Consider the following 24637-nt stretch of genomic DNA (forward strand, 5'->3'; position numbering starts at 1 on the left):
TGTTCTGAGAAAAATATTAATATTTCAAAACAGCAGATTTATTCTGTTATTTCTATAAAAGTCTTTCATTCCCAATGGGGCCCGGCATGGCCAAGCGTGTTAAGGCGTGAAACTCGTAATCTATAGGGTCGCGGGTTTGCATCCCCGTCGCGCCAAACATGCTCGCCCTTTCAGCCGTGTGGGGTGTTATAATGTTACGATCAATCCCACTATTCGTTGGCAAAAGAGTAGCTCAAGAGTTGGCGGTGGGCGGTGATGACTAGCTACCTTCCCTCTAGTCTTACACTGCTAAATTAGGGACGACTAGCACAGATAGCCCTCGAGTAGCTTTGTGCAAGAATTCAAAAAACAAACACACAATCATTCCTCATGGAGAATAATTACTGATTTGTTGAGTATAATTTTGTATAACTTACGAGTGTGCTAACTGATGAATGTTGAGATTAATTCAAACAGGTTTTGCTATTTTGTATTTTCCTCCCTTTTTATATTAATTATTTATCAATGAGTAAGTTCTGATTACTTCTTCATGTTAGTTCTGTCCGCTACTTTCTGGTGTAGACATTGATATAAACAAGAAAGAAGAATTGTTTTGATGTCAGAAAATAAGAGGAACTTAACCAACTCTCCTGATGGACAGCATGGTTATTTGAGCTAAATTATAATTACGTGTAAGATCAAAGGTTGTGTTTAGTCTCCGCAAGGAAAACGTTTTACTCTTTAGAGATGTGTTAATGATCAGCTTCGTTTTCCATTAATTTGTTAATTATAATACTTTTAACAGCAGAAACAGAAACGCTCCTCGAAGCCACATTACTCAAAGTCAATACCTTCCATTTGTTACCTAGAGTTTTGTCACGCATGGTAACGTTTATACGAATTCAAAGGTCTCCTTCTGCAATATTTTCAGTTCAATTTTTTAAATTGGTTTCTTTCTTTTGTATTGAGGGAAGTTTATTTAAGGAATTTTAGTCCCAGTTTCACGTGAATAACTGAAATCAGTGTTTTTAGCTTCGTGTTTCTTTGTAAAATTTCTTGCAAAGCTATTCGAGAATGCTAGCCGTCCCTAATTTAGGTGTGAAGACTAGAGGAAAGTCGGCCCGAGGGTCGCGGGTTCGAATCCCAGTCGCACCAAACATGCTCGCCCTTTCAGCCGTGGGGGCGTTATAAAGTTATAGTACATCCCAATATTCGTTGGTAAAAGAGTTGGTGATGAATGGTGATGACTAGCTGTCTTACACTGCTAAATTAGGGACGGCTAGCGCAGAAAGTCCTCGAAATTAAAAACAAACAAATTAGAGAGAAGGTAAACTGGTCAATATTTCTCAACGCCAGTTGCTCTTCATTAACAAAAAGTAGGAATTACCATTGCATTATAACGCCTCTAAGGCTCAAAGAGAGGCCATATTCGGTAATGGGATTAAAACCTCCTACACGCAGTTAGTGAGTCGGGTACCCCTAGTCGACAAGCCATGCAAGACCAGCTTTACACAACTACTGATTTGACGTATTATCAACATTTTTTTTTTTTCGAAAGGAAATATTACAAGATCACATAAAATTATATAGGCTTAAGTTAACTGTAGGATTTTATAAGGCTTTATTTGTCAGACTTCATAACTACAAGTTCAACCTTATAAATTCATTGAACTGTTGCTTCTAATAAAGTTTCCTACTACGCGTTGTTGCTTCTTCTAATTATATTTACTGTGATAAGAAATCTAATTAGACCTCTTTCCATTTCTTCTCAGAATCAAAGTAAATAAACCAGCAACAGTATTTTGAAGTATCGTCTATGATGTATTACAGCTCTTTTTCTTTTTTTGTCTAACATTTTTCGCAATTCTTTACTGTTTCTGGCAGATTTTAGTTTTTTTATTGGATGTTGTGTGTGATTGATTATTAAATAAACCTCAACTAAAATATTAAATCATACTCTAATTTCATAATTACTCAGGACATGAACCAGAAGTGCATTAAAAAAGTTATTTCCCACGTAATGAGCAATCTATTATTTTCCTAATAAACAAACAACGATAAGAGAAAAACACAGCCAAAGTCACTTTCTAGAACTGAAGCAGAAAAAAAGTAAACAAGTCACGCGCAGAGAAAAAGCTAACTAGATATAAATAAACATTATAGAAACATTTAATGATTTCTATTTCTCTTTTATTATATACTCAACTAACTATTCTTCATGAGTGGGCTTACGAAATATCACTTACAGTATAAATAACAGAACAGTTGTTATGCTTCTGCTATTTAATGCATTTGAAAAACAAGTGCATACTAAGTACTCGAAATTTACACAACTACAATGAAATCATCTGAAAACACGAAAGACATTTTGTATATCTGATCCTTCTCAGCTCGATAAGGTGGTTGATCAAGTGTACACGTCACTGTATTTCTTAAACACATTTCAACAAACATATCTACAAATTAGCTTTTAAACAAACAGTTTCGTGTAACTGAAACCAACCTATAATCCTAGTGAGAGTTACACGCTAAAAGAAATAAATACTCATAATCTAAAGAGAAGTGTTCGACTAAGCAAATATTTCATACATAACTACCGTTATATTCCTTATATAAAACAAACTGATAAAAGAAATGTTTGCTTGATTTTTGATAACTGTTTCAGTCATTTCTACAAACCTTTCCTACCACTAATCTGTAATTATGCGAATGCAATATAGAAAATTGTATGCGTTGAAACTTGCTCTTAGAAGTTAAGTTTTAACAACGGCTCACAAGAAAGTTTGTATGTCTTGTTGTTTCCATATATAATAAAAGTTCCATTCATTTCTTATTCATTAGCGTTATTCCTACAGTGTAATTATGAATGTTCCTTTTTATATTAAGGTCAAGATGCATCAAAACATAATAAGAGGCTTATTATATGTATTATACTCATACATGCTAGTTTTGTAGAATAGAGATAATACTTTCTACACGAATAATGTTTAGGATTCCGTTGTATATTATAAGTAGATATTAATACAAGCGTTGCTACAATGAAGTTAGTAGTATGCTGATTATTGAGAATGTCTTTTTAAATATGACTGATATAATTTTAATACTTTATCCATTGTAGATTAAGTATTTAGTAAATCAGAGCTTAATATCATTGTTAAGATGAACAAGGACCCAGCATAGTCTGGTGGTTTGGTCGTTCTACTGACAAATTGCGGGTTGCGGAAGCAAATATGCTCGTAATTTCACTAGTGGTGGTGGTGGGACATCATTATACGATTCCTTGGTAAAGTGTGGTCCAAGAGTTGCCGGTGAATCGTTATGACTAGCTGTCTACTCTACGTATTATATCAGTTCAAAACTGGCGATGGCTTGCACAGTAAATAGCCTCCGAGTAACTTTGCGCGAACCGCAACAAAACAAATGTGTAAACACTGAGTAGGTGCCAAGACGACTGTACACATTGTCATCAACCAGAACTTTATGTTTTAATTTTTTGACGACTTCTCTTTAGATTCTGGTTTTACTACTAACTGCTCAACAGAAGTTAATAGTAAAACCAGAATTATTTATTGGATGTTTGCTATAGGCCTAGTAACTGAGTTTATCAGAACTGTTGGATCACAAACTTCAAAGCGTTGTAGCGGATTTATTTTCATACATTTATTTCAATACCTACGTTTTTTTGGTTTAACATACGCTGTTAAATGTGTATTGCGCAATTACTGCCAGTTCTCTAAATTTGCAGAATATTCTCGTATGCAAAAATCAACAATATATGTTTTACGAAAGCACTAGCGTATCTTCGAATATTGTTGCGAAATTCATTTTCGAGAATCTCGCCTAATATGCATAAAAGCTATATAACGCAAGACGCGGAGAGATAGAATAGAATATTGTTTAGTCGCTACAGTCAGCATACTATAAGCTACGGAAGCAATAATTATGATTAACGACTATTAATCGGGAAACTACAGAATTTGATTAGGAACGTTTATAGATTTCGAACATTAAAAACAATTTAACTTCAATGAACTATTTTCATACGTTAGTATTTTTATGAGAACATTAGATATTTCTCTCGGTAAAAAGTCGCACCAAACACGCTCGCCCATTCAGCCGTGGTGGCGTTACTGTCACGGCCAATCCCACGATTCGTTGGTAAAAAAGTAGCCCAAGATAGGGCGGTGAGTGGTGATGAATAGCTGCCTTCCCTCTAGTCTTACATTGCTAAATTAGGAACGGCTAACGCAGATAGCCTTAGTGTAGCTTTGCTCGAAATAAAAAAAACAAACAAACTTATTATCTCAATTTCTTTTCAAATTTTGACCATTTTTCTTTTCCAAAATTCCAGTTTACAACCATTGTAACGAAAAAGAGCAGTTGATTAAGTAATTTGAGGTCATGGGTACGTTATAAAAGTGACAATCAGATTCGACTATTTGAGTAGTGTAGCCCAAGTATCGGCGGAGGATACGATTTACTTACTTTCGTTCCTGCAGTCTTTTATTTTAAAATTCAGAACGATCAGCAGTGATATCCATTATGTAGTTTTGCATAGATATTACGAAAATAAAAACCATACATCATTTTATAACACTTTATAGTGGTTTCAGGAATAACAGTTTTGGACGTTTTGCAATTTACATTTTAGACCAAGTAATGATTAAAACTAATGATAGCATTAAAATTTTGAGATAGAATCGTACTGAATAAATTAAAATACCAAAATGATAGTAAGATCATTTTGTTAATACTTGTATTTTCAAACAAAGCTGCTGTCTCTACTTTTGAAGTGATAGGGTCAACATCCGTTACCATTACTTTAGCTGTTCTTGTCTGATTCAATACTGGAATTTGACTGTCACTATTACTGTACACCCGTGTGTATATATATATATACACACACACACATAAATATTGCATGGCAAGACCAAGTGTGTTTGTATGTGTTTTCATATAGCAAAGCCACACCGGGCTATCTGCTGAGTCCACCGAGGAGAATCGAATCTATGACTTTAGCTTAATAAATCTGTAGACTTAGCGCTGTACCAGCGAGGGCTGGTAAGACCAACCACTTCAGTTTCTATAGTGTCTACGTATAATTTTTCGATTATGCCAGAAAAAGTGAGTTTTACATTTCTCCTGTTAATATAAAAATTTTGTTAGAAAATATTGTAATACGAAAATTTAGATAAATACCACAAACACGATTTTTTAGGATATTACTTGAAATTCTTGTCACACTTTGACTTAGCGATTTGGAACTAAGTCTCTGAAAAACGTGTTATCTTCTGAAGGTAGTTGCACAGGACAAGTAAGTCGATCTTCAGTTGACTGAAACTTTCTGTTTGGAAACGATACATCGATTTTTTTCCCTTTCATTAAGTTCACTGACGTACAGTTTTTCCTCGACTGTCCGGCATATTTGTGGTCAGAGCTCAAGTGAGAACAAACAAAACAAAAATTGCATAATTGTGGACAATGACATTTAAAATTATACGCTGTCCTCAACATGGCTGAAATTAGAATTGATTGTATATAGAACGATCTGTATTAACCAGTGAAGTAAAATTATTATGACATATTTAATATCTTCATAAAATACACGTTTCGTAATATACTGTGTTAAAATAGTTCCTCAAATTCGTATTGCAGTAAATATACATTTCATTTCTCACTAACAATTATTTCTCATCTCGCCTATAAAGTAAAAAGTACATTAAACACTAATATATAAGTAATCAAGTATGTGATAAAATTTTCTATTGGTAACTTGGTGACACACGACTAATAGATGACTCTTGTTCGATAGTTTCGTTATTACACCAAAATGGAATAACTGTTTCAAATAGGTTGATTTTTATTGAATTATTTGGAGTAAATGATATTATGGAAGTATTGACAAATAATTCGATTATTTTATTTGTCAAGTTACTCTTGAGCTGTTGGTAATAAGATTTTATCAAATTTTAAGAGTGACACAATGTATCAGGAAGCTAGAATTTTCTCTAGATTATATAACTATGCGATGCGAGCCCACCATTCAGATCAGCAAGAACTGTTTACATCAATGAAAATACATTTGCTAAAGAGCAACATTTTCCAGTTTTCGCTTCATATAAAGGAAGGAATCTTAAACTACACAAGTCGACCGGTAAATTATGTTAACATGTTAACCGACTATAACATACCAGTTTGCGTTCCGGGCTATGAAAGAGGAGGTTAAATTTCAATATTCTGCTGAGCATGTCTCGCACGTTCAGTTGTTGGAGTACTGTAACTAACAGTTGATTTCACTACTCGGTTAAGAGCGACCACTTAGACTAATGCCTGGTTTTGCTTCTTGTTTCAGTTGTTTTGAGTTAGGGTATAGCTATGTGTGTGAATCACACAGTGTTGCACAAAGTGCCACTCATGTCGAAAATTACTATTTATGTCCATGATTTTGTTGTAACTGCATATTCTAGGAGTTTTAGCTAATAGACGTCTTTAAGGGTAGATAATTATAATTTTCTTGAAGAAATGAAACCTATGATCAGACGGGCTTCAGAACCTACGGCTCTGTTACCAAACATTTGCTTTTACCAACTAGGCCACAGTTCTTTTGTGTTTAACAGGCAGCCTGTCTTAGTTCAAGTGTCTTACAAATTTTACCCCTAAGAAGTAATTAAATGAAACCAAGACTTCAATAACTCATTAGGTTTGCTTGTGTAATTTCGTACACAGCTGCTCAATGTTTTTTTTTTTTATAGTTGTTCCTAGTTTTGAAGCGATGAACTAAAGTGAAGGAGTTAATAAACATCACTCTCTGTTCTAATATAGTAGCAGGATGTGACCTCATCACTCATGAAATTTATCCACGGTCCCAAGGTGAGGATTTGTTTTTTGTTTGAATTTCGCGCAATGCTACACGAGGGCTATGTGCGCTAGCCGTCCCTAATTTAGCAGTGTAAGACTAGAGGGAAGGCAGTTAGTCATCTGTACCCACCGCCAACTCTTGGGTTACTCTTCTACCAATGAATAGTGGGATTGACCGTCACATTCTAACGCCCCCACGGCTGAAATGGCAAACATGTTTGGTGCAACGGGGAATTCGAGTCCGTGACCCTCAGATTACAAGTCGAACGCCTTAACCCACTTGGCCATGCCGGGCCTCCAAAGTGAGGAGCTCGATTTTGTTTTCCGGAGATGACCGGACACGAACTATGATAGACATCATGTCGCATAAGTTTTCACTAGTTTAGCAGAAAAAAAAAAGTGCATTTTTCAAATAACAGCTTTTCTCTCTTATAGAGTTTTATTTAGTAAGCTTAAATGTGTAAGAAAAACATACTGATAAAAATAACTTAATGATCTGGTACAACATTAGTAATTTAGATTTAAATCCAGAGATTATATGATTTAAATTTAGGTAATGAAAATACGTACAATATAGATACTTTTATGATAAAATGATACTCATATATATTTGTGTTTAAAAAAAACCTGTACAAACTGAGTGTATAAATAAAGTATATTTATTAGTATTTGTTTCTTGGGTATAATCTTGTTCTATATTTTTGAAACTTCCTCATCAATGCGCAGCCGCAACTTTTTCTACTTTATGTATAACTTTTATCTAAGGTAAATCAGGTTCCATGCTTTACTTGGAAATGGTGTGTTTCTCAAAAAAATTATTTTCGAATTTTAAAAAAAGAACTATTTCATGTTTGATCTACAGAGGTATAATCTTGTGGTTGTACGAGTCCCCACCCCTTCTAAGAAAAAGGATTTCGATGTGAGAGAAAGAATTATATTATTACTGTTTCCGAAAATAATATTTCTTAATATCTGACTTAAAGCTGACATCACCTTCTAAAACTAAAATTACATTGAAAATTAAATTTCAGTAGACAATAAGTTTTATACCTTATTGACTGTTCTTACAAAAGACAATAAAATCGTGTTAAAAAAGCAGGAAAAACAAGCGAAAGTAAGAAGTGATGCTTTAAAAAACAGTTAAAAATAAGTTGTTATAATGGAATCTCTAAATTTAGTTCTGTTAATAAAAGTTTCAAATATTTAGTGGTTTCAACATAGTGATGGAAATTCTTTATTGAATATTTTCTCTAACTGGTTATTTAAAAAAATAATAATCAATATTAAATTCCTTGAAGCTCTGTGACGGTTCAGCGCTATATCAAGGAGCTTATAACGGAAAAATTGAGTTGTGATATCTGTGAGGGCAAAAGCATCTCGAAATAGCATCTTTCAGTTGTTGTATATATAACATAGTATCAATTGTATCTCTTTCACTTGTTATATAACATAATACCAATTGTATCTCTTTCATTTTTTATAAAAGTTGATATCAGTTATGTCTCCTTTAGTTGTTTTGTAAGTTAATCCCATATGGGTCTCCTTTAATTGCTATATAAAAAATACTGGTGGTGAATCAATTAGTTGTTAGATACCAACTGTGTCACCTTTAGTTGTTATATAAGTTAATACCACTTGCATCTTCTTTATTCATTATGTGAGTTTTACTAGAATTGTGTTCTGTACTTGTTACATAAGTTAATACTAATTGCGTCTTCTTTAGTTGTTATTCAAGTTAATAGAGTGTGTTTTCTTTATTTGCTATATAACTTCATACCAGTTGTGTTTCCCTCATATGTTGTATTAGTTTTAATGTAAGTTACATCTCTTTTATTTGGGTTATATAACATAATACTATTTTTGGGTTAGGGTTTCGTACATCTTATTTTTTGAAAATTTATTTCTGGTATTTCAAAGAAAAATAATTACACGAAAAGCACAGAACAAGTAGGAACTTCTAACGAAATAAAACATTTTTTTCAAGACCAATATGTTTTTAACGTCACCGAAAGATGCACAAATGAAACAGTGTAAAATAGCAGAGTATTTTTTTTACTAATGCCATTAAAATGTATCGATACAACAGTAGATGTTACACAATAGGACACTAATTAGCAAGCCAATAATAGATTCACGTCTCACAAGGATTTTGAAGTATGCAGTTTTGGTCAGGGACATGGCCAGGTGGGTTAAGGCATTCGAATCGTAATCTGAGGGTCGCGGGTTCCATCTCGGTCGCACCAAACATGCTCGCCCTTTCAACCATCGGAGCATTACAACGTGATGGCCAATCTCGTTGAGATTGAGAGCGAACATGTTTGGTGTGACCGGGTCAGATCCAGTGTCCCTCAGATTGGGAGTCGTGCGACCTATCCATCCGGCCACGGTAGGCCTAACAGGACTCAGGTGTCCAAAAAATGTAAATGAAAGATATCAACCCCGTGTTATATAGATGATCTTCATAAAACGTTGAACGTGGGCTTTGGGTATAAAAAAGATTAATTAGGCCCGGCATGGCCAGGTGGTTAAGGCACTTGACTCGTTATTCGAGGGTCGTGGGTTCGAGTTCCCGTTACACCAAACTTGCTCGCCCTTTCAGACGTGGGGGCGTTATAATGTGACGGTCAATCCCACTATTCGTTGGTAAAAGAGTAGCCCAAGAGTTGGTGGTGGGTAGTGATGGCTAGTTGCCTTCCCTCTAGTCTTACACTGCTAAATTAGGGATGGGTAGCGCAGATAGCCTTCGTGTAGCTTTGCGCGAAATTAAAACACAAACAAACTGCTCATGAATAATATGACGCCCTAGAAAATACGTAAAAAAAGATTAAAAAATAAATGTTTGAATAGAAATTCATTTCATCAAATAAAAATCTATTTCTGAAAATGCTGCGTGATTCTAGAGAAAAAAATGCCTTTGCGAATGTTATTTTCAAAAACAAATTATAAATATATACAACATCCCTAAAGCCAAATTTGTAGAATTAACGGAGGTGATATTTATGGGTTAAAGAGACTTTGTGTTGGAATGTCTATAAGTTACCCCCATGACAAATCACATCTCAATTATACAACTTATTATGTTTTACTCGTTTCGATACTTTACTATAAGGTCATAATTACATACCATTTGTTTCAAAATAAAACCACATACATAGAACGATTCGTTATGAAAATAGTGTGATAAGTAAATGTCATATGTGATAGAAAGTATATGAATAGGATCATAAATATTGGATCCATGCACATATAAAAATAAAGAATTATTGCTCGTATCGAAAGTAAATGCTGCAAAATTCGTTTTTTTTCCAAACTATACTGAACTTATTAGACTTTACAAAACACTGCCGAATTCAAGTTTCTTCTCTTGGTTCAAATGAATCGTCTTATTCACAGATATATATGAATTATTCATAAGAGTCTTTAGTTCTTTATTAATTTCAGAAGATAAAGGTATATATGTTTTCATTTTTATGCAAATAGGGTTCTTCCTGAGTTTAAACCTCCCGATTCAGATGTTGTAAACATGTTTAGACCTGTGTTGTACAAAAAGGTTAAAATTACCTTGAACATTCGCATAAAGCAACACAGATGTTTTGTCCGCTACTTGACCTTTATTTTAACGTGATAGAGTGACTAGATAAGAGGCAGATAATCAAAATCATTCATCACCAGCTCTTAGGCTACTCTAATCAGATAGTGAGATTTGAATGTCACTCTTTTAACTCACAAAATGCCCCAAAGTGCGAAATTTGATTTAGCGAAAAAAGGAAGTGAGCAGAGAACTCGTAGATTCATACTCCGAGTAATTCACGAGGTCAACGTCTGACTTTGAAAAGTGAGAAATAAATAATATTTTTATAATAATAAAATTTATGCAAAAAATACGTAGAAAAATTATTCTCTTTTGTTCATGATCATATTTATCATTTCATATTGTAAAAATGTCGTGCAACATCTTTCAGTAAGTAATATGACATATTAAAATAATAAATTTAACCCTTAGGAAACGCTTCAGTTAATGCTTTCAATGATTGTAACTTTTAGGTATGAAACTATAGAATCAATCATTTTTAAAAGATCTTGCATTAAAACTATTTCATGTTAATTTTTTGTCTTCTCAAATTTTTAAGGTAACTACAAGAAAATTGTAGATTTGTTTATTAAGCACAAAATTGGACGTTAATTCTACAGTAGGCATCACTGCTAATTCAGTGTTATTCTAGAGCAGGCATTAAACCCTGATTTTTACCATTATAAGTTCTCAAACTTAAAGTTGAGCCACAGATGGAATTGAAAATATCGTGCCCATCCACTAATGGCACAGCGCTATGTCAGCGGACTTGCAACGCTAGAAACCGGGTTTTGATATCCGTGATGGACAAAGCACAGATAAATCATAATATAGTTCTGTGCTTAACTGCAGACAAATAAAACATAAAAATTGTCTTAATTTTAGGTCTTCAAGTACTTGATATAATAAGAGAAAAAATAAAGTAAAATGATCAAAAGAAATTATTTTTATTTATAAATCCTAAGGACAACGTTAGAGAAACATTACGTCATTTGTTTACCTTATTCTTAACTATTTCAGAAATGACGGCACAGTTACATTATAGTTTATTTTTTTATCACATTTTTTGAAATAAAATAATAAAATACCTAGTTTTCTTAACTATAGCAAATTTTATACTCCATATAGACCGGCCCGGCATGGCCAAGCGTGTTAAGGCGTGCGACTCGTAATCTGAGGGTCGCGGGTTCGCATCCCAGTCGCGCCAAACATATTCGCCCTTTCAGCCGTCGGGGCGTTATAATGTGACGGTCAATCCCACTATTCGTTGGTAAAAGAGTAGCCCAAAAGTTGGCGGTGGGTGGTAATGACTAGCTGCCTTCCCTCTAGTCTTACACTGCTAAATTATGGACGGCTAGCACAGATAGCTCTCGAGTAGCTTTGTGCAAAATTCAAAACAAACAAACAAAACCATAAAGACCAGAGATCACATAGGTCAGAGGTAAGTAACTCTATTTGTTTTTCCAGTTTCGTTCAAAGCAACTGTAGGACTATCTGCACAAGCCGTTCCTAATTTCGAAATGATAGGTTTGAGAGAAGGTACCATTCGCGGTCAACTTTTGGGCCACTTTTTTTACCTGCGAAATGTGGGACTGAACGTTCCGTTATAATGTTCCCATGGCTATGAGAGTGAGGATGCTGGATGATAAGATTCGAGCACGCGCCGCATAGCTTAAGAATAGATCGCCATAACCGTTTTGGCAAGCCAGGATTTACATGAATTAGAGACCCAAAGATTGTGGCATAACCATCTGTAATTTAGGACTGCCAGGCAGACTGAGGACAACCAGTCGACAGCACCTGCTACCTTCGTAGCTACTTTTAACCGTCTAGTTCAGTAGAATATAACTGTTGAAACTCGGACCTTTGGCATCCACGGTTAGGCACTACACCCATTAGGCTACATTATACCTAAAATATAACGAAAAACATCGTGAATTAGTTTGAATTTCAATGGGCGAAAAACTATTTAAGTACTACTGAGAAGAAAAGGTGAAATGAATGTCGTGGTATTATATTACAGAAAACCTTTGTTAAACAAATGTGAAAATTCTTTAATTTTTAGTTACTGCTGTATTGTTAATATATATTACAGTTAAATATATACATTTCTTAAAGTATTATATCACGTACTAAATACAGTTTGGAATCCCTGTTTATTCATGCGTTTTTCAAATAATATGATGTAGTGGGGAAATGAAACTGTATTACTCTCTTAATGATTCAATAGTTTGTGTTTACAGCTGTATTTAGCGTGTTTCTATCAACAAACAAAAGTTACGAAATGGTTTTATGTCAACAGTCTGGCTTAAATCAAGTACTAGTGAAAATAACGCACGTTAACTGTGTGAAGTGAATTTGCCTTAGAACAAGCTTTTTTCGTTTGTTTGTAGTTAAGCACAAAGCTACACATGGGCTATCTGTGCTCTGCCCACCACGGGTATTAAAACCAGTTTTATAATGTTATAAGTCCGCAGGCATAATGTTGAGCCACTGGGGGACTAAAAGAGGTACTGTCAAACAAATATAATACCAACAAATGTATTAGATAATTAGAATGGAACAAAGTACCAGTAAGAAATGTACAAGCTAATCAAAGTTAGGCAAAGTGCTACAAGTGGGTTTCTCGACATCAAAGTACCAGTAAGAAATGTAGAAGCTAATCAAAGTTAGGCAAAGTGCTACTAAGTACACAACCTGTCATTTCTCTACAAAGAAATTCGTCGAAAGGTGACTGTATCGGCAGGTTTCAGAAATGTTTTCTGTGATGAAAGACATACAGGATGGTAAGAAGCAATCAGTGTTTTGATATCATCTAAATTATAACGTAAACTTTGACAGTTCCATTGTATCAAGGTGGTCATTTTTATTTATGTGTAAGTGAATTGGGTGGAGAACCCTTTTGTTTTCTACCACGTACATTTTCTTCATTTTCTTTATTCGAGGGAGGTCTATCGACCTTCGTGGATCCATCTCTCGGACGATTGAGCAGGTCTCTGTCGGTGAATGAGGATTCCAGCAAATGATTACGAAAATGAACGATCGCTTTACATCTGGAGGCGGAAGAAAATGTGCCCGAGAAAACGCCCGTACCCAGAACCAAAGGAAGTGGATCTTGGGTTTTTTTGGAATGTATGTTAGGGACAGAGATGGGTGTTGATGTTGGTTCATCAACTTTCTTAACAATGGAGGTCTAAAGATTTTTCATTTGTTTTGAGAACGATTCTCTTGGAGGCTCAGAGAGATCTGTCTGCACCCCAACAGTAGTAGGTGAACAAAGCACAGCAGCATACGTCCGAGATGAAGTGGTGGACAGCAACTTTCGAGCCTCAGGATAAGTAATGTTATGAATCGTTTTCAAACGCTGCACCTCTTTTTTTTCCAACCATTTAGGCCAACAATGAAAGTAGGATAGGTGTGAGCAATTGCAATTGACGCAATGAGGGTTCGTTTCACACTCATAGGCATCGTGATCCTTGCAACCACAATGAGCACACGTTAAGGAACCACGGCATGACGTCTTCGAGTGACCGAACCTCTGACATTGGAAACATCTGAGAGGGTTTGGAATGTATGACCGTACCCTGCAATTAAGATAACTTGCCTTGATGGTGGCAGGTGGACGTGGTGATATAAGCGTCAATATTAAGACACTGGTCGGCATTATAATTCCATCTTTACGAGTAGAGATATGCAGTATTGCCGAAACTCCTTGGGTGAAGAAATCATCGAGGGCCTCTAACTCTGAGATGTTCTTCAAATCCCTCTCAGCAATAACTCCTAGTGATGAATTCAAAGTAGCATGTGGAGTAATCTTAATGGGCATACTCCTAATGTTCTTAGAATGTAAGAGGAGTTCACTGTGTTTAGATGTGGATGTTTTCACCCATATGTCACCGGAGCGAAGGTTTTTGACTGATTTTGGAGAGCCAGTGAGTTCCTTCTGAATGAAAAGGGAGACATTTTCCCTAAAGGTTTATCTGTAAGAGAATGTAATACAAGAAAATGAAGTACAGGTGTTACAGATGTTAAAGATTGCTGCTCAGAATCTTCAAGACGTGGTCGTTTACCTATGGACTGTTTTTCACTATTTATTTAACTTTTTATTCGGGGGATCCATAATAAAGAATAAATGTTTCGGTGTCCGCTGACCCCCCCCCCCACCATGGAGCCCTACGAGGGGACGAAACTACAATGCCAAACAAAGACACTGCAGCAACGTCAAGGTTTCGTGAGCACTATACCCAAACACCAGCATCAGATACAACACCCGTTGAGAACATCCAACGCTGGTACTTGGTTTACCTTAGCCCAAGTGGACCAGTCGATTGAACCAGAGGGGTAGAATAAAGAAGATTGATATATAAAGATCACAATTATATCTTATCGCATCATCACTAAAATTTGCTAGAGTGAAAGAACCTTGATTAAAATAATGTATCGGTGGTGTTTATCATAGCCCCACCATCACCCGCCAGTGGCACAGCTATATGTCTGCGGACTTAAAACGCTAGTAACCGGGTTTTGACACCTTGGTTTGGTTTTGAATTTCATGCAAAGCTGCATGAGGGCTAACTGTGCTATCCGTTCCTAATTTAGCAGTGTAAGACTAGAGGGAAGGCAGCTAGTCATCACCACCCACCGCCAACTCTTGGGCTACTCTTTTACCAACAAATAGTGGGATTGATCGTAACTTTATAACGCCTCCATGCCTGTAAGGGCGAGAATTTTGGTTGTGACGAGGATTCGAACTTGGGGCCTCGGATTACGAGTCGAGTGCCTTAACCACCTGGCCATGCCGGGCCCATTTTGATACCTGTGGTACAATAAAATATGTAAAATATATTGCTACTATCATAATAAAACATAAGACATGAAGTAAAAGTGTAAAGTCACTACTCTCCGAAGCGTAAGCCACTTCTAATGAAATGCATTAAAGTCAGTACAAACAGTAGTGTAAGAGTGTACCATCGATATTAAAAACGGCATGACCAATATTCTACACTATAAAGTGTATCCTTATGAAATCTTTTGTTACAAAAATAATAATATAATTATAAGCGGACTGGTCTTAAAAACTTTCAGCTGAAGGTTAGTTGTAAGCATTAATCAGCAACAAAGAAAAACTTGTTTGAAAACGTTAAGTTTACGAATGTCTTCTGATTCTAACTGTTAACCTTGACCTATAGTGAGTCACTATGTACCTATGAAAATATCATTCATATCTAACTTAAAATGGTTCACAATAGTGACTTGAAAGAAATCAATATAGGTGCATATGGATATCACAGAGGATTGATAGTGTGTTGTAAAGTGTATTACCCTGATATCTGTTACAAATCAGTTTACGAGTACAGAGAGTGAGGACAGTGGCAGTCTCCGACAAACAATAGTTTTGTTGTCTATTGTTTGGAGAAAGACTTTCATGTTGTGTGAGTCGAAAATTATGTTGTTGTGTATGGTAAATAGAACACGTGTACGCATTGATACACAATATACAGTTCAACAAATATGGTTAATTTTTGTAAGCTTTAAAATGGCACCGCCGTTACATAGGTGACGCTGAGGGAAAATATTTTTGGCTTATTGCCACACTCGACAGTGCAGCTAAGCCCACGCACCAGTATACGGTCGGTGGTTGGGTTTTCGTACAAGCCGATAAATAAGGAGAACGACACACACAACTGGAGTAGACTGTCAGCCAGGCAGAGCACCACGAGGACTAAAGGAGGAGAGAGAAAAAGGAATAGCCGCTTCCTGGACAGCCCACAACAAAATCTTTATATTGATACAATGTAACCTAAAGTAAACTTGTTGTTTTTGGAACTCTTGCTGATGATCCGCGAGCAGACCTATATTTAATTGTGGTAAAAGTAACTGTGTCGCTTTCTGAAGTTTCTTTTTTTTTTTTTTTGTTTACATCAGTTGGGTGCCACGTTCACAATGCCAGGTAAGAGGCTTGTTTTTAAGTTTGTTTTATGAAGTAGATTTTTTTCTGAAGCTGAACTAATGCCAATAGACTCAAGTTTTGTAGTTGAGGAAACTACAGAAAGCGACTTACATATATAGATAATGATACAGGCACGTACTTCAGAAAGACAAGTTTTCTGAGGAATTATTAATATAATGTTAAAAGTTTGTTACCAGTTTATGTTCTTTGAGTGGTTCAACAATGGGGACGACTAGATAAGAAAGTGATATTTGTTTTTGTTTTTAGGGACAGTAAGATAAGTCTGTGATGGATATGATACTCTGTATCAGAAGGTTAAAATCTGTAATGGCTCTGATATTCTGTTCATTAAACTAAAAGTTAAATCCTCCACTGTATCTGGTGTTCCATACTTTAACCAAGCCTTGATGAATGTTTCACAGAAGAATCTATTTCGATATTAATTCCGAAGACTCTAAATAGGCTCAACTTCGTTTAGTGCGAAAGTCGGTCATTGTCTTTCTAAGAGATTCTTCAGTAAAGAATGGTTAAATGCATAGTTTTACTTAATAATAAGACGTGTGTTGATTAAAATAAGTCAAATAATTTCTTTCTGGCTATCTCTTATCTCTAAATGAAGGTTAAATGTACATTCATTATATATTTAAGTAGCTCTCAACTAAAAGATGATTAAATGCATGGTTTTATTTTTTTAAAAAAAGATACGCCACTCAGTGCTTTCTTAAATTGCTATAAACTAGAAGAAAATTTAATATTTCTAATCAACTATAACTTTATATTACTAAATATCTTTATCAATATATTAGTCATAACTTCTTAATCAACTATAACTTTATCAATATACTAGTCATAACTTCTTAATCAACTATAACTTTATATTACTAAATATCTTTATCAATATACTAGTCATAACTTCTTAATCAACTATAACTTTATATTACTAAATATCTTTATCAATATACCAGTCATAACTTCTTAAGTTAATGACAAACTTCATCATTTAATAATTGTTTGAAAATAATATTTTCTTTCTACATTTCCACCGTAAATATTTTGTGATACTATTTTAAATATTCAAACGCAAAAATTGTTGTTGTTGTTGTTTGTCTAATACATTTCAATTTTTCGTATTCGAGCAATTAAAACCAGTGCTCATTGCTGTTGAGGTCCTTCTACAATTCATAAAGTCTACTGAACTGATTTCTCAACTTGAAAGGGATCCGTTTGGTTGTTTTGAAATAATCTGTCAGTGCTTCCGTAATGGATGAACAAGCTTTACTTCCACATATAAACATGACCGAAGAAGAATATCTGGAAGCCAACATGGGACCACAACAAATAACATTTGTAGTGGTAGTGCCCATTACAGTTGTGTACGTTCTAATTTTTGTCAGTGGAATAATTGGAAACGTCATCGTCTGCTTGGTTATCACGAGGAACTCCCACTTCCAGACACCGACCAATTACTACCTGTTTTCTCTAGCCATTTCCGATTTACTCATTTTGTTATTTGGTAAGTTGACAGCTTTTAACTTTTCTGTAGATTTATATGCACGTGACATACAATTGAATATCAACTTAACGTTTAACTTATGTTTTTTTAATTAAATGACGGTAAATGACTTTAAAGATATGTCATTTGGAGAATCAACGGCTCATTTCTTTGAAGTTAAACACAAAGCAATACAATGAGCTACATGTGCTCTGCCTACCACCGATATCGAAGACAGGTTTCTGGCATTCCAAGTCAGCAGACATGCCGCTGTGCCACTTCTATCGACATTACATAAAGAAATAATTACCATTCGTTCTGCTTGTCCGCTGTTTCAGTCTTTTTTTTATTGAATATTTATTTTATGTAGAAAACGTTTAAGATATAGTTACTTAAATATATCTGTAATTCATCATATTAAAGGCTGTAGTATATTTTGTTTTTTATCTTTTTTTATGAAATTTTGAAAATAATCCACCAAATTATAGGAAATAACAGGTTCTTCAGAAGTTTCATTTCATTTAGAAATTGCGTATAACATTTATGGAAGGCCAAGCTTTCATAGTGATTATCGTGCCAGAATAAGGATCCGAGGGTCTATAGATGGCGTCTCATTTTGGCAAAATCGCACTTTCAGTTTGAGACGAGGGGAAAATTATATAAACGATAGCCAAATCCTACTATTTGAATAGAGAAGCTAGAACGTTGTTGGTCGATTCTGTTGACTAGCACCTTCCATTTGGCCAGTAGTTTAAAATGAGAGATAGTAGCGAATAAAATTAGTAGTTTTACTATAAATACAATTATTAACCTCTTTAGTCCATCAGTTCAAAACTAAGGATGACTAGCTACCTTATACAGCTCTATTTATTTATTTCATTTTTGTTTATTCTAAGGTTTATCTACAATTACAATATTAATAGGATTTCGTATTAGTTTTCTTTGGTTTGCTTTTCTTTCTCAAGTGCATCTTAACTTTACTCTCACAAAAACTTAAGAAACATATTTATGTTAACCTCACTTATTTGGTTAAAACAACCTGTCACGTGTAAAAGGAAAGTAACTTGATTATCAGAAATCTATTTTTTAAGTATGAGACACAGGAATGAAATACATTTTAGGAAAAAAAGTAACATGATACAAAAACGTTGAGTACATAATGTATCCATCTTATTAGTAACAAATGATGACTAATATGTTAAAAACATTATGAGCACATATTTAATTGTTGAAAAATAATTTAATTTAACGTTTTCTTTGTTTTATCAATATACTAAATAATTTCTAAGTGATTAATTTCTTTGCTGTTTATCTTGAAGCTATACAGTGGACTGTTCTGTGCCTAAAACAGGTATAGAAACCCGAATATTGGCCTTATAAGCTCTTAAGTTAGTGCTGAGCCATTGGCATGTTTTCAAGATGTAAATCTGGGAATTTTTAATTGCATTCTGAGTCACATGGAAAATTCTGGAAAAAGTTATCAGTTCCAAGTAACGATTACAGTGAAATGTAATAAATATTTGAACGAATATGGAACTACATAATCATGGTATAACTAACGTTCATCAGTTTGTGTCGTAATGCACTGAGTATGTTGTCGTATAAATAATTCGAGTTGTCAGCTACTAAATATTTCTAAGCACTACGTCGACTGTAAGCGCATATGTTTTTTGTATGGAAACATTTTCTTTCATATTAATTGAGCATATAACGTACACTTGCATTTAGACGAAGAGCGGTCATGTCACACTGATATTCATTTTGAGAAGCTTTATTGTATATTAGTATTTAAGATAATTCTATTTCGTTTCCAGATAGCTTTAGTCTTTTAGAATATTCCTCATTCTTTAACTATCTTCATCTGAGTTCGTTTACAGGGAGAATACTTTTTTTCAGTAAGTTTATCGGAGAAAACTGCTCCAGTCATTAAGAAGTGATTCGTCTTGACCAGGCTTACAATAATCGCTGGCTCGTAGAAACGTAATTTCAAAGACATAAATGCCTTAATACTAGAAACCCAATAAAGGATAAATATCGTTTATATTACGTTTTCAAGTAGAATTATCGAAATAAACTCTATCTTTCTTGTTTTTTTCAACCAGCATCTGTAAAGGAAATAGCACTTTTACTCCTACACACATAAGCTTTTATAAGATCAGCGGATGGAACTATAAGCTTAAGTGGATATAACAAGTGTATATTTATTAAAGCATTAAGACATCTAGCTTTGCAAAATCATGCTTTAGATCTGAATTTCTCAAACAATTTTTTCACGAAATTAGCGTTATGGCAAAACCTCGGGAAAAAAATACAACATAATACATGATGGAAGGTCGAGTTCATGCTGCTAAAAATGTTAGCTCCTACTTAACTAACCTTGACAATAAATTTCAAAAGAAGACAGTAGCAGAGAAAATCAGAATAGCTAATAGATCATTACTAAAAATCGCATTGAAAATCACATGTTCAATATTATGCTAGTTTTAAAAAGAATTACTGAATCAACTCTATTGCAATACCTTTCAGTAATAACATTGAAGGGTCAAAACGTCTTAGATCCAAAGTAGAAACATTATTCTGGTTGTAGGACGATTTGTTTTAGAACACGTTTAAGATTTTATTTATATATTTGACATGTTATTATGTATTTGACTAAGAAAAGAAAGGCTGAAATATATTAATGTGCTAAAAGATGTAAGACATATTACAGGAAGTCAGGTATATAGTTTTATATCGTGTGTGTGTGAAGCTAAAATATATTAATGTGCCAAATGATGAACACATGTTGTATCAGGAAGTCTGGAAGATAGTTTTAAATCACGTATGTGTGTGATGTTATTCCTAAGGTTAACAGGCGTAACTATATATAGATATATACATATATACAAAGATTATGTTCTTACCTTCAAGAACGCTTATATGATTCATTGTGTTAATTCAACCGTTTTTGCTGGGCATTGATTATTTTTGAAGTTGTTTTAAGTTTTAATTAAATAGACTGTTGTTGCTATGAATTCGATTACAAATATAGATGCGGTTTGTTCCTGCAATAAATAAATATTTTGAAATATTACAGAATTAATAACAAACATTATAATTATTGAAACGTCATTAGTTCATTGATTCTAACAAATTCACCCAAATTACTGTAGTTTAATATGGGGGGCGTAATAAAAACAAAACAGCAGGTGCTCTGTGCGTGATACATGATCCTGTTGGTGCTCTGTGTGTGGTACATGATCCTTTTGGTGCTCTATATGTGATACGTGATCCTGTTGGTGCTCTGTGTGTGGTACATGATCCTGTTGGTGCTCTGTGTGTGGTACATGATCCTGTTGGTGCTCTGTGTGTGGTACATGATCCTGTTGGTGCTCTATATGTGATACGTGATCCTGTTGGTGCTCTGTGTGTGGTACATGATCCTGTTGGTGCTCTATATGTGATACGTGATCCTGTTGGTGCTCTGTGTGTGGTACATGATCCTGTTGGTGCTCTGTGTGTGGTGCATGATCCTGTTGGTGCTCTGTATGTGGTACACGATCCTGTTGGTGCTTTGTGTGTAGTACATTATCCTATTTGAGATTAACATTGACTGTGAAGTTAACTGAAGTTTATAGAGTGGAATCCTCTTATCGAGTTTAATTATTAAAATATTTTGATTATAAGTAAGCTGTCTACATTAATTAGAACAAAGGTAAAAATATTTTGATTAAAAAAGCTGTCTTCATAGATTATAGAGTGGAATCCTCTTATCGAGTTTAATTATTAAAATATTTTGATTATAAGTAAGCTGTCTACATTAATTAGAACAAAGGTAAAAATATTTTGATTAAAAAAGCTGTCTTCATAGATTAAAACAAGGGTTAAAATATTTGTTATGCTTATCCTATATCACAAACTGACAACAACTAATTAATGTGTACAAATACAGAAAAAATTAGAACGCGAATTGATTAGAATACATTGAATTGACAACTGAGGACACTTACCGTTAGAGATTCATATTATCAGCCACAATCCCAATTAAAACTCAATAATTTCGGCCGTGATGGGAGATTTAGGTTAGTGTTTAATGGATATATTAAACTAACAATGCAATATAACGTTTACAAGGATAAGGATTATTTAAGAATTAATCATAATTATTTTACACATTATATTCGATATTATTATTAGTGGAACTAACATAAAGAAAATGGACTAGGTCATTATTTACAAAACACCTGTTGTTTGCTTCAAAGATCAACATAGTTTAGCAATACCTAAGGCCGTAATATATATAAAAGCATTCATACGCTGTAGTAAACATAGCACAGCCAGCAATAGAAAAATAGTGCTCTTACAAATAAGGCTGAAAGTCATATATAAAAAAAACAACAAAAAAACAATTATCTACTTATATGGATAATTATACCGATTTTCTGTCACTATTGGTTCCCTGCTGACCATAATACCTCACTAATAGATCTATTTAGTACTATAACAAAGCATTTGTCTTAAGAAGGAATTTCGTCTTCCTGTAGTGTGGAATATATGTATATTGGTATTCCGACTATCAAGTAGCTGTTATAATGTGATATAGCGCCTTAATCTGGTGAAGCGTGATTCTCAGATTGGCATGTTCAACCGACCTTTTACACCTGGCATTGTGCGATAAGCCTCGTCGGCAGCGACGTGTAGCACATAAGGTATGCAATTGTGATGTTATTATGTTCTTACTAGAAGTTCGTTTAGTTAAAACGATTTGTTGAAGATGTGTTATTCTTAGTCTTAGTATGGTGTCACAAAAACACCGATCAGTAAAATAAATTACTGACACATTTTTGTGACAACCAGTTGAGCGATTTAAGTTATACTGGTTTGTTTTGGTTTAAACATTTTTAGTGTTTGACTGCATTTCGTTCTCGACTTTTGTCTCCACAAGTTAACACACTTACATTTCTCAAACCAGACTTACTGATGATTCTTAACGCTAAAAATTGGGTTGTAATACTTTTGATGAGCAGAGCTTTGACAACTCATTGTGTAGCTTCGCGCTTAATAACAAACAAAGAAAACAATCACAGTCATCTATACGTAAAAAGTATATATTCAGTTAGTACAGCGATATATTTCGCGAACTTGCGTGAACTGAATTTATTATTGCAAATGTTTACATAAAACAAGGAATAAAATGCTAATCACGTAAAATGAAATTACAGGAGCAAAGAAATGTGTTTAAGAACTGACAGGAATACGTGTTTACGATTACATTTTACTCGGCAAAACAACACGTATTTCAATAAATCAGATGCAATTATTTGAAAAAAAATTACCTTAAATCTCCATCTTTCTATCTTCAAATAGAACACATTAATGGATTTGATTTTGGTGTTGGCTAAAAAAAATCATATAATGATTATTATATATCTTTCTACACATAGTTTCTCTAACAGAAATTAACCATGTTAGGTGTTTGAACGTTTCACTTGTTAGAAATTAGGCCGCTAATTGTCTTATCATGTTAATACAGAACTATCCCCTGTTAGGGAACAGTTGTATACAGAACTATATCTATTAACCAGATCTAAACGTACTTCATGTAAAGGGAACTGTCCTAGTCACATGACAAATAACAGTTTTATATAGAACTGTACTTTAATTTCAGATTTAAACTTATTACTTGTATACAGAATGATCCCAGTTATGCGTTAAGTAGCAGTTTTACACAGAACTGTAGCTTACTTCAGAAATATACTTTTCTTTATCTATAAACTGAGCATTTTATTTGCTTGAATATTCAACTTTTATTTATAAGTTAGGGTTATCAGTTATGCGAATGTTTCAGCTGTATCTATAAATTAGACGATAAGTTAAATATTTCAGTTTTCCAGAAAAGGGACTTTATCAACTGATCCAGAAGAACCGTGTCTGCGTTTTACCTAGAACACTGGATTACTTTCTATCTACGGAACACAATAAAATAGTTATAAGAAACCAATACACATACGTATAGGTTTTACAGGTTACCATCTTTAGTTTTATCCGTTTAACCCTAAGCTTTATATAGAGCATAAACCTCACAGCCTAAGAACTCTAATCTACATCGTTCACAGTTATATAAATACCTATATAAAGCAAGACTGCGTGAGCCGCCGTCATGAAATGGATAGTTACAGATATCTTGAGAGTTTATAGAACGAACTGCGAAAGTACTGATTATTTCTCCAGATCATTTAATCAAATAGAAGTTATTTGTAGGGTTTTATTGAAAAGAGGTTTCTGTTGTGTTTGTAAATTGCAGCAGTCTTGTCACGTGACACACAAACTCGAAAAGCTCTAATTAGATAACTCGCATTTACTATTGTGGTGTTGGCAGGCTGACAATAGGCGTCGTCATAGCATAAAAAGAATTAAAGGTTGGAAGTAAAAGCATTGCAGATACTTATTCTGAAGATTTAAGTTGAGAAACTTCCAAACGTATTTTCTCTGTTTTGTATTTTCAAAACGTCTCTTAATGGAATTCATTTCCTTATGAATATACTTTGGGTTTTACAGATATCTGGTCCGTTAATTATTCAAATACGTTTATCTACAAATTATGTATGCTAATTATTTGAATACATTGCGCTCACCTAGAAATTAGCCATGTCAATTCTTCCGATATTTCTCTCTTATGTAGATATTAGGCATGATAATTATTTGAATATCTTTATCTATAAATTACGCATTTTAATTAATTATTTTATCGATATCATTTAGAAATTAGCCATGTTAATTCTTTGAATATTTTACTTTCACGTAGATA

The 24637-nt window shown here is 34.1% G+C and overlaps 1 protein-coding gene across 3 annotated transcripts in view; it reads left to right on the forward strand.

Annotated features, from left to right (window-relative positions):
• The first annotated feature begins 16059 nt into the window (after positions 1-16059).
• LOC143232368 (neuropeptides capa receptor-like) overlaps positions 16060-24637 on the forward strand; it is an 81516-nt gene continuing 72938 nt past the window's right edge. The window contains exons 1-2 of one of the 3 annotated variants that reach the window (XM_076467708.1): positions 16063-16358; positions 17495-17871. In XM_076467708.1, coding sequence (XP_076323823.1) covers positions 17619-17871 — 253 coding nt within the window. In that variant the 5' untranslated portion in view covers positions 16063-16358; positions 17495-17618. Of the gene's footprint in view, positions 16359-17494; positions 17872-24637 lie in introns of those variants that run through there. The other 2 variants (XM_076467710.1, XM_076467709.1) reach the window with 2 other exon arrangements.

This window comes from Tachypleus tridentatus, chromosome 11 (assembly GCF_004210375.1).
Source record: "Tachypleus tridentatus isolate NWPU-2018 chromosome 11, ASM421037v1, whole genome shotgun sequence".
In the NCBI taxonomy this organism is placed as follows: Eukaryota; Metazoa; Arthropoda; class Merostomata; order Xiphosura; family Limulidae; genus Tachypleus; species Tachypleus tridentatus.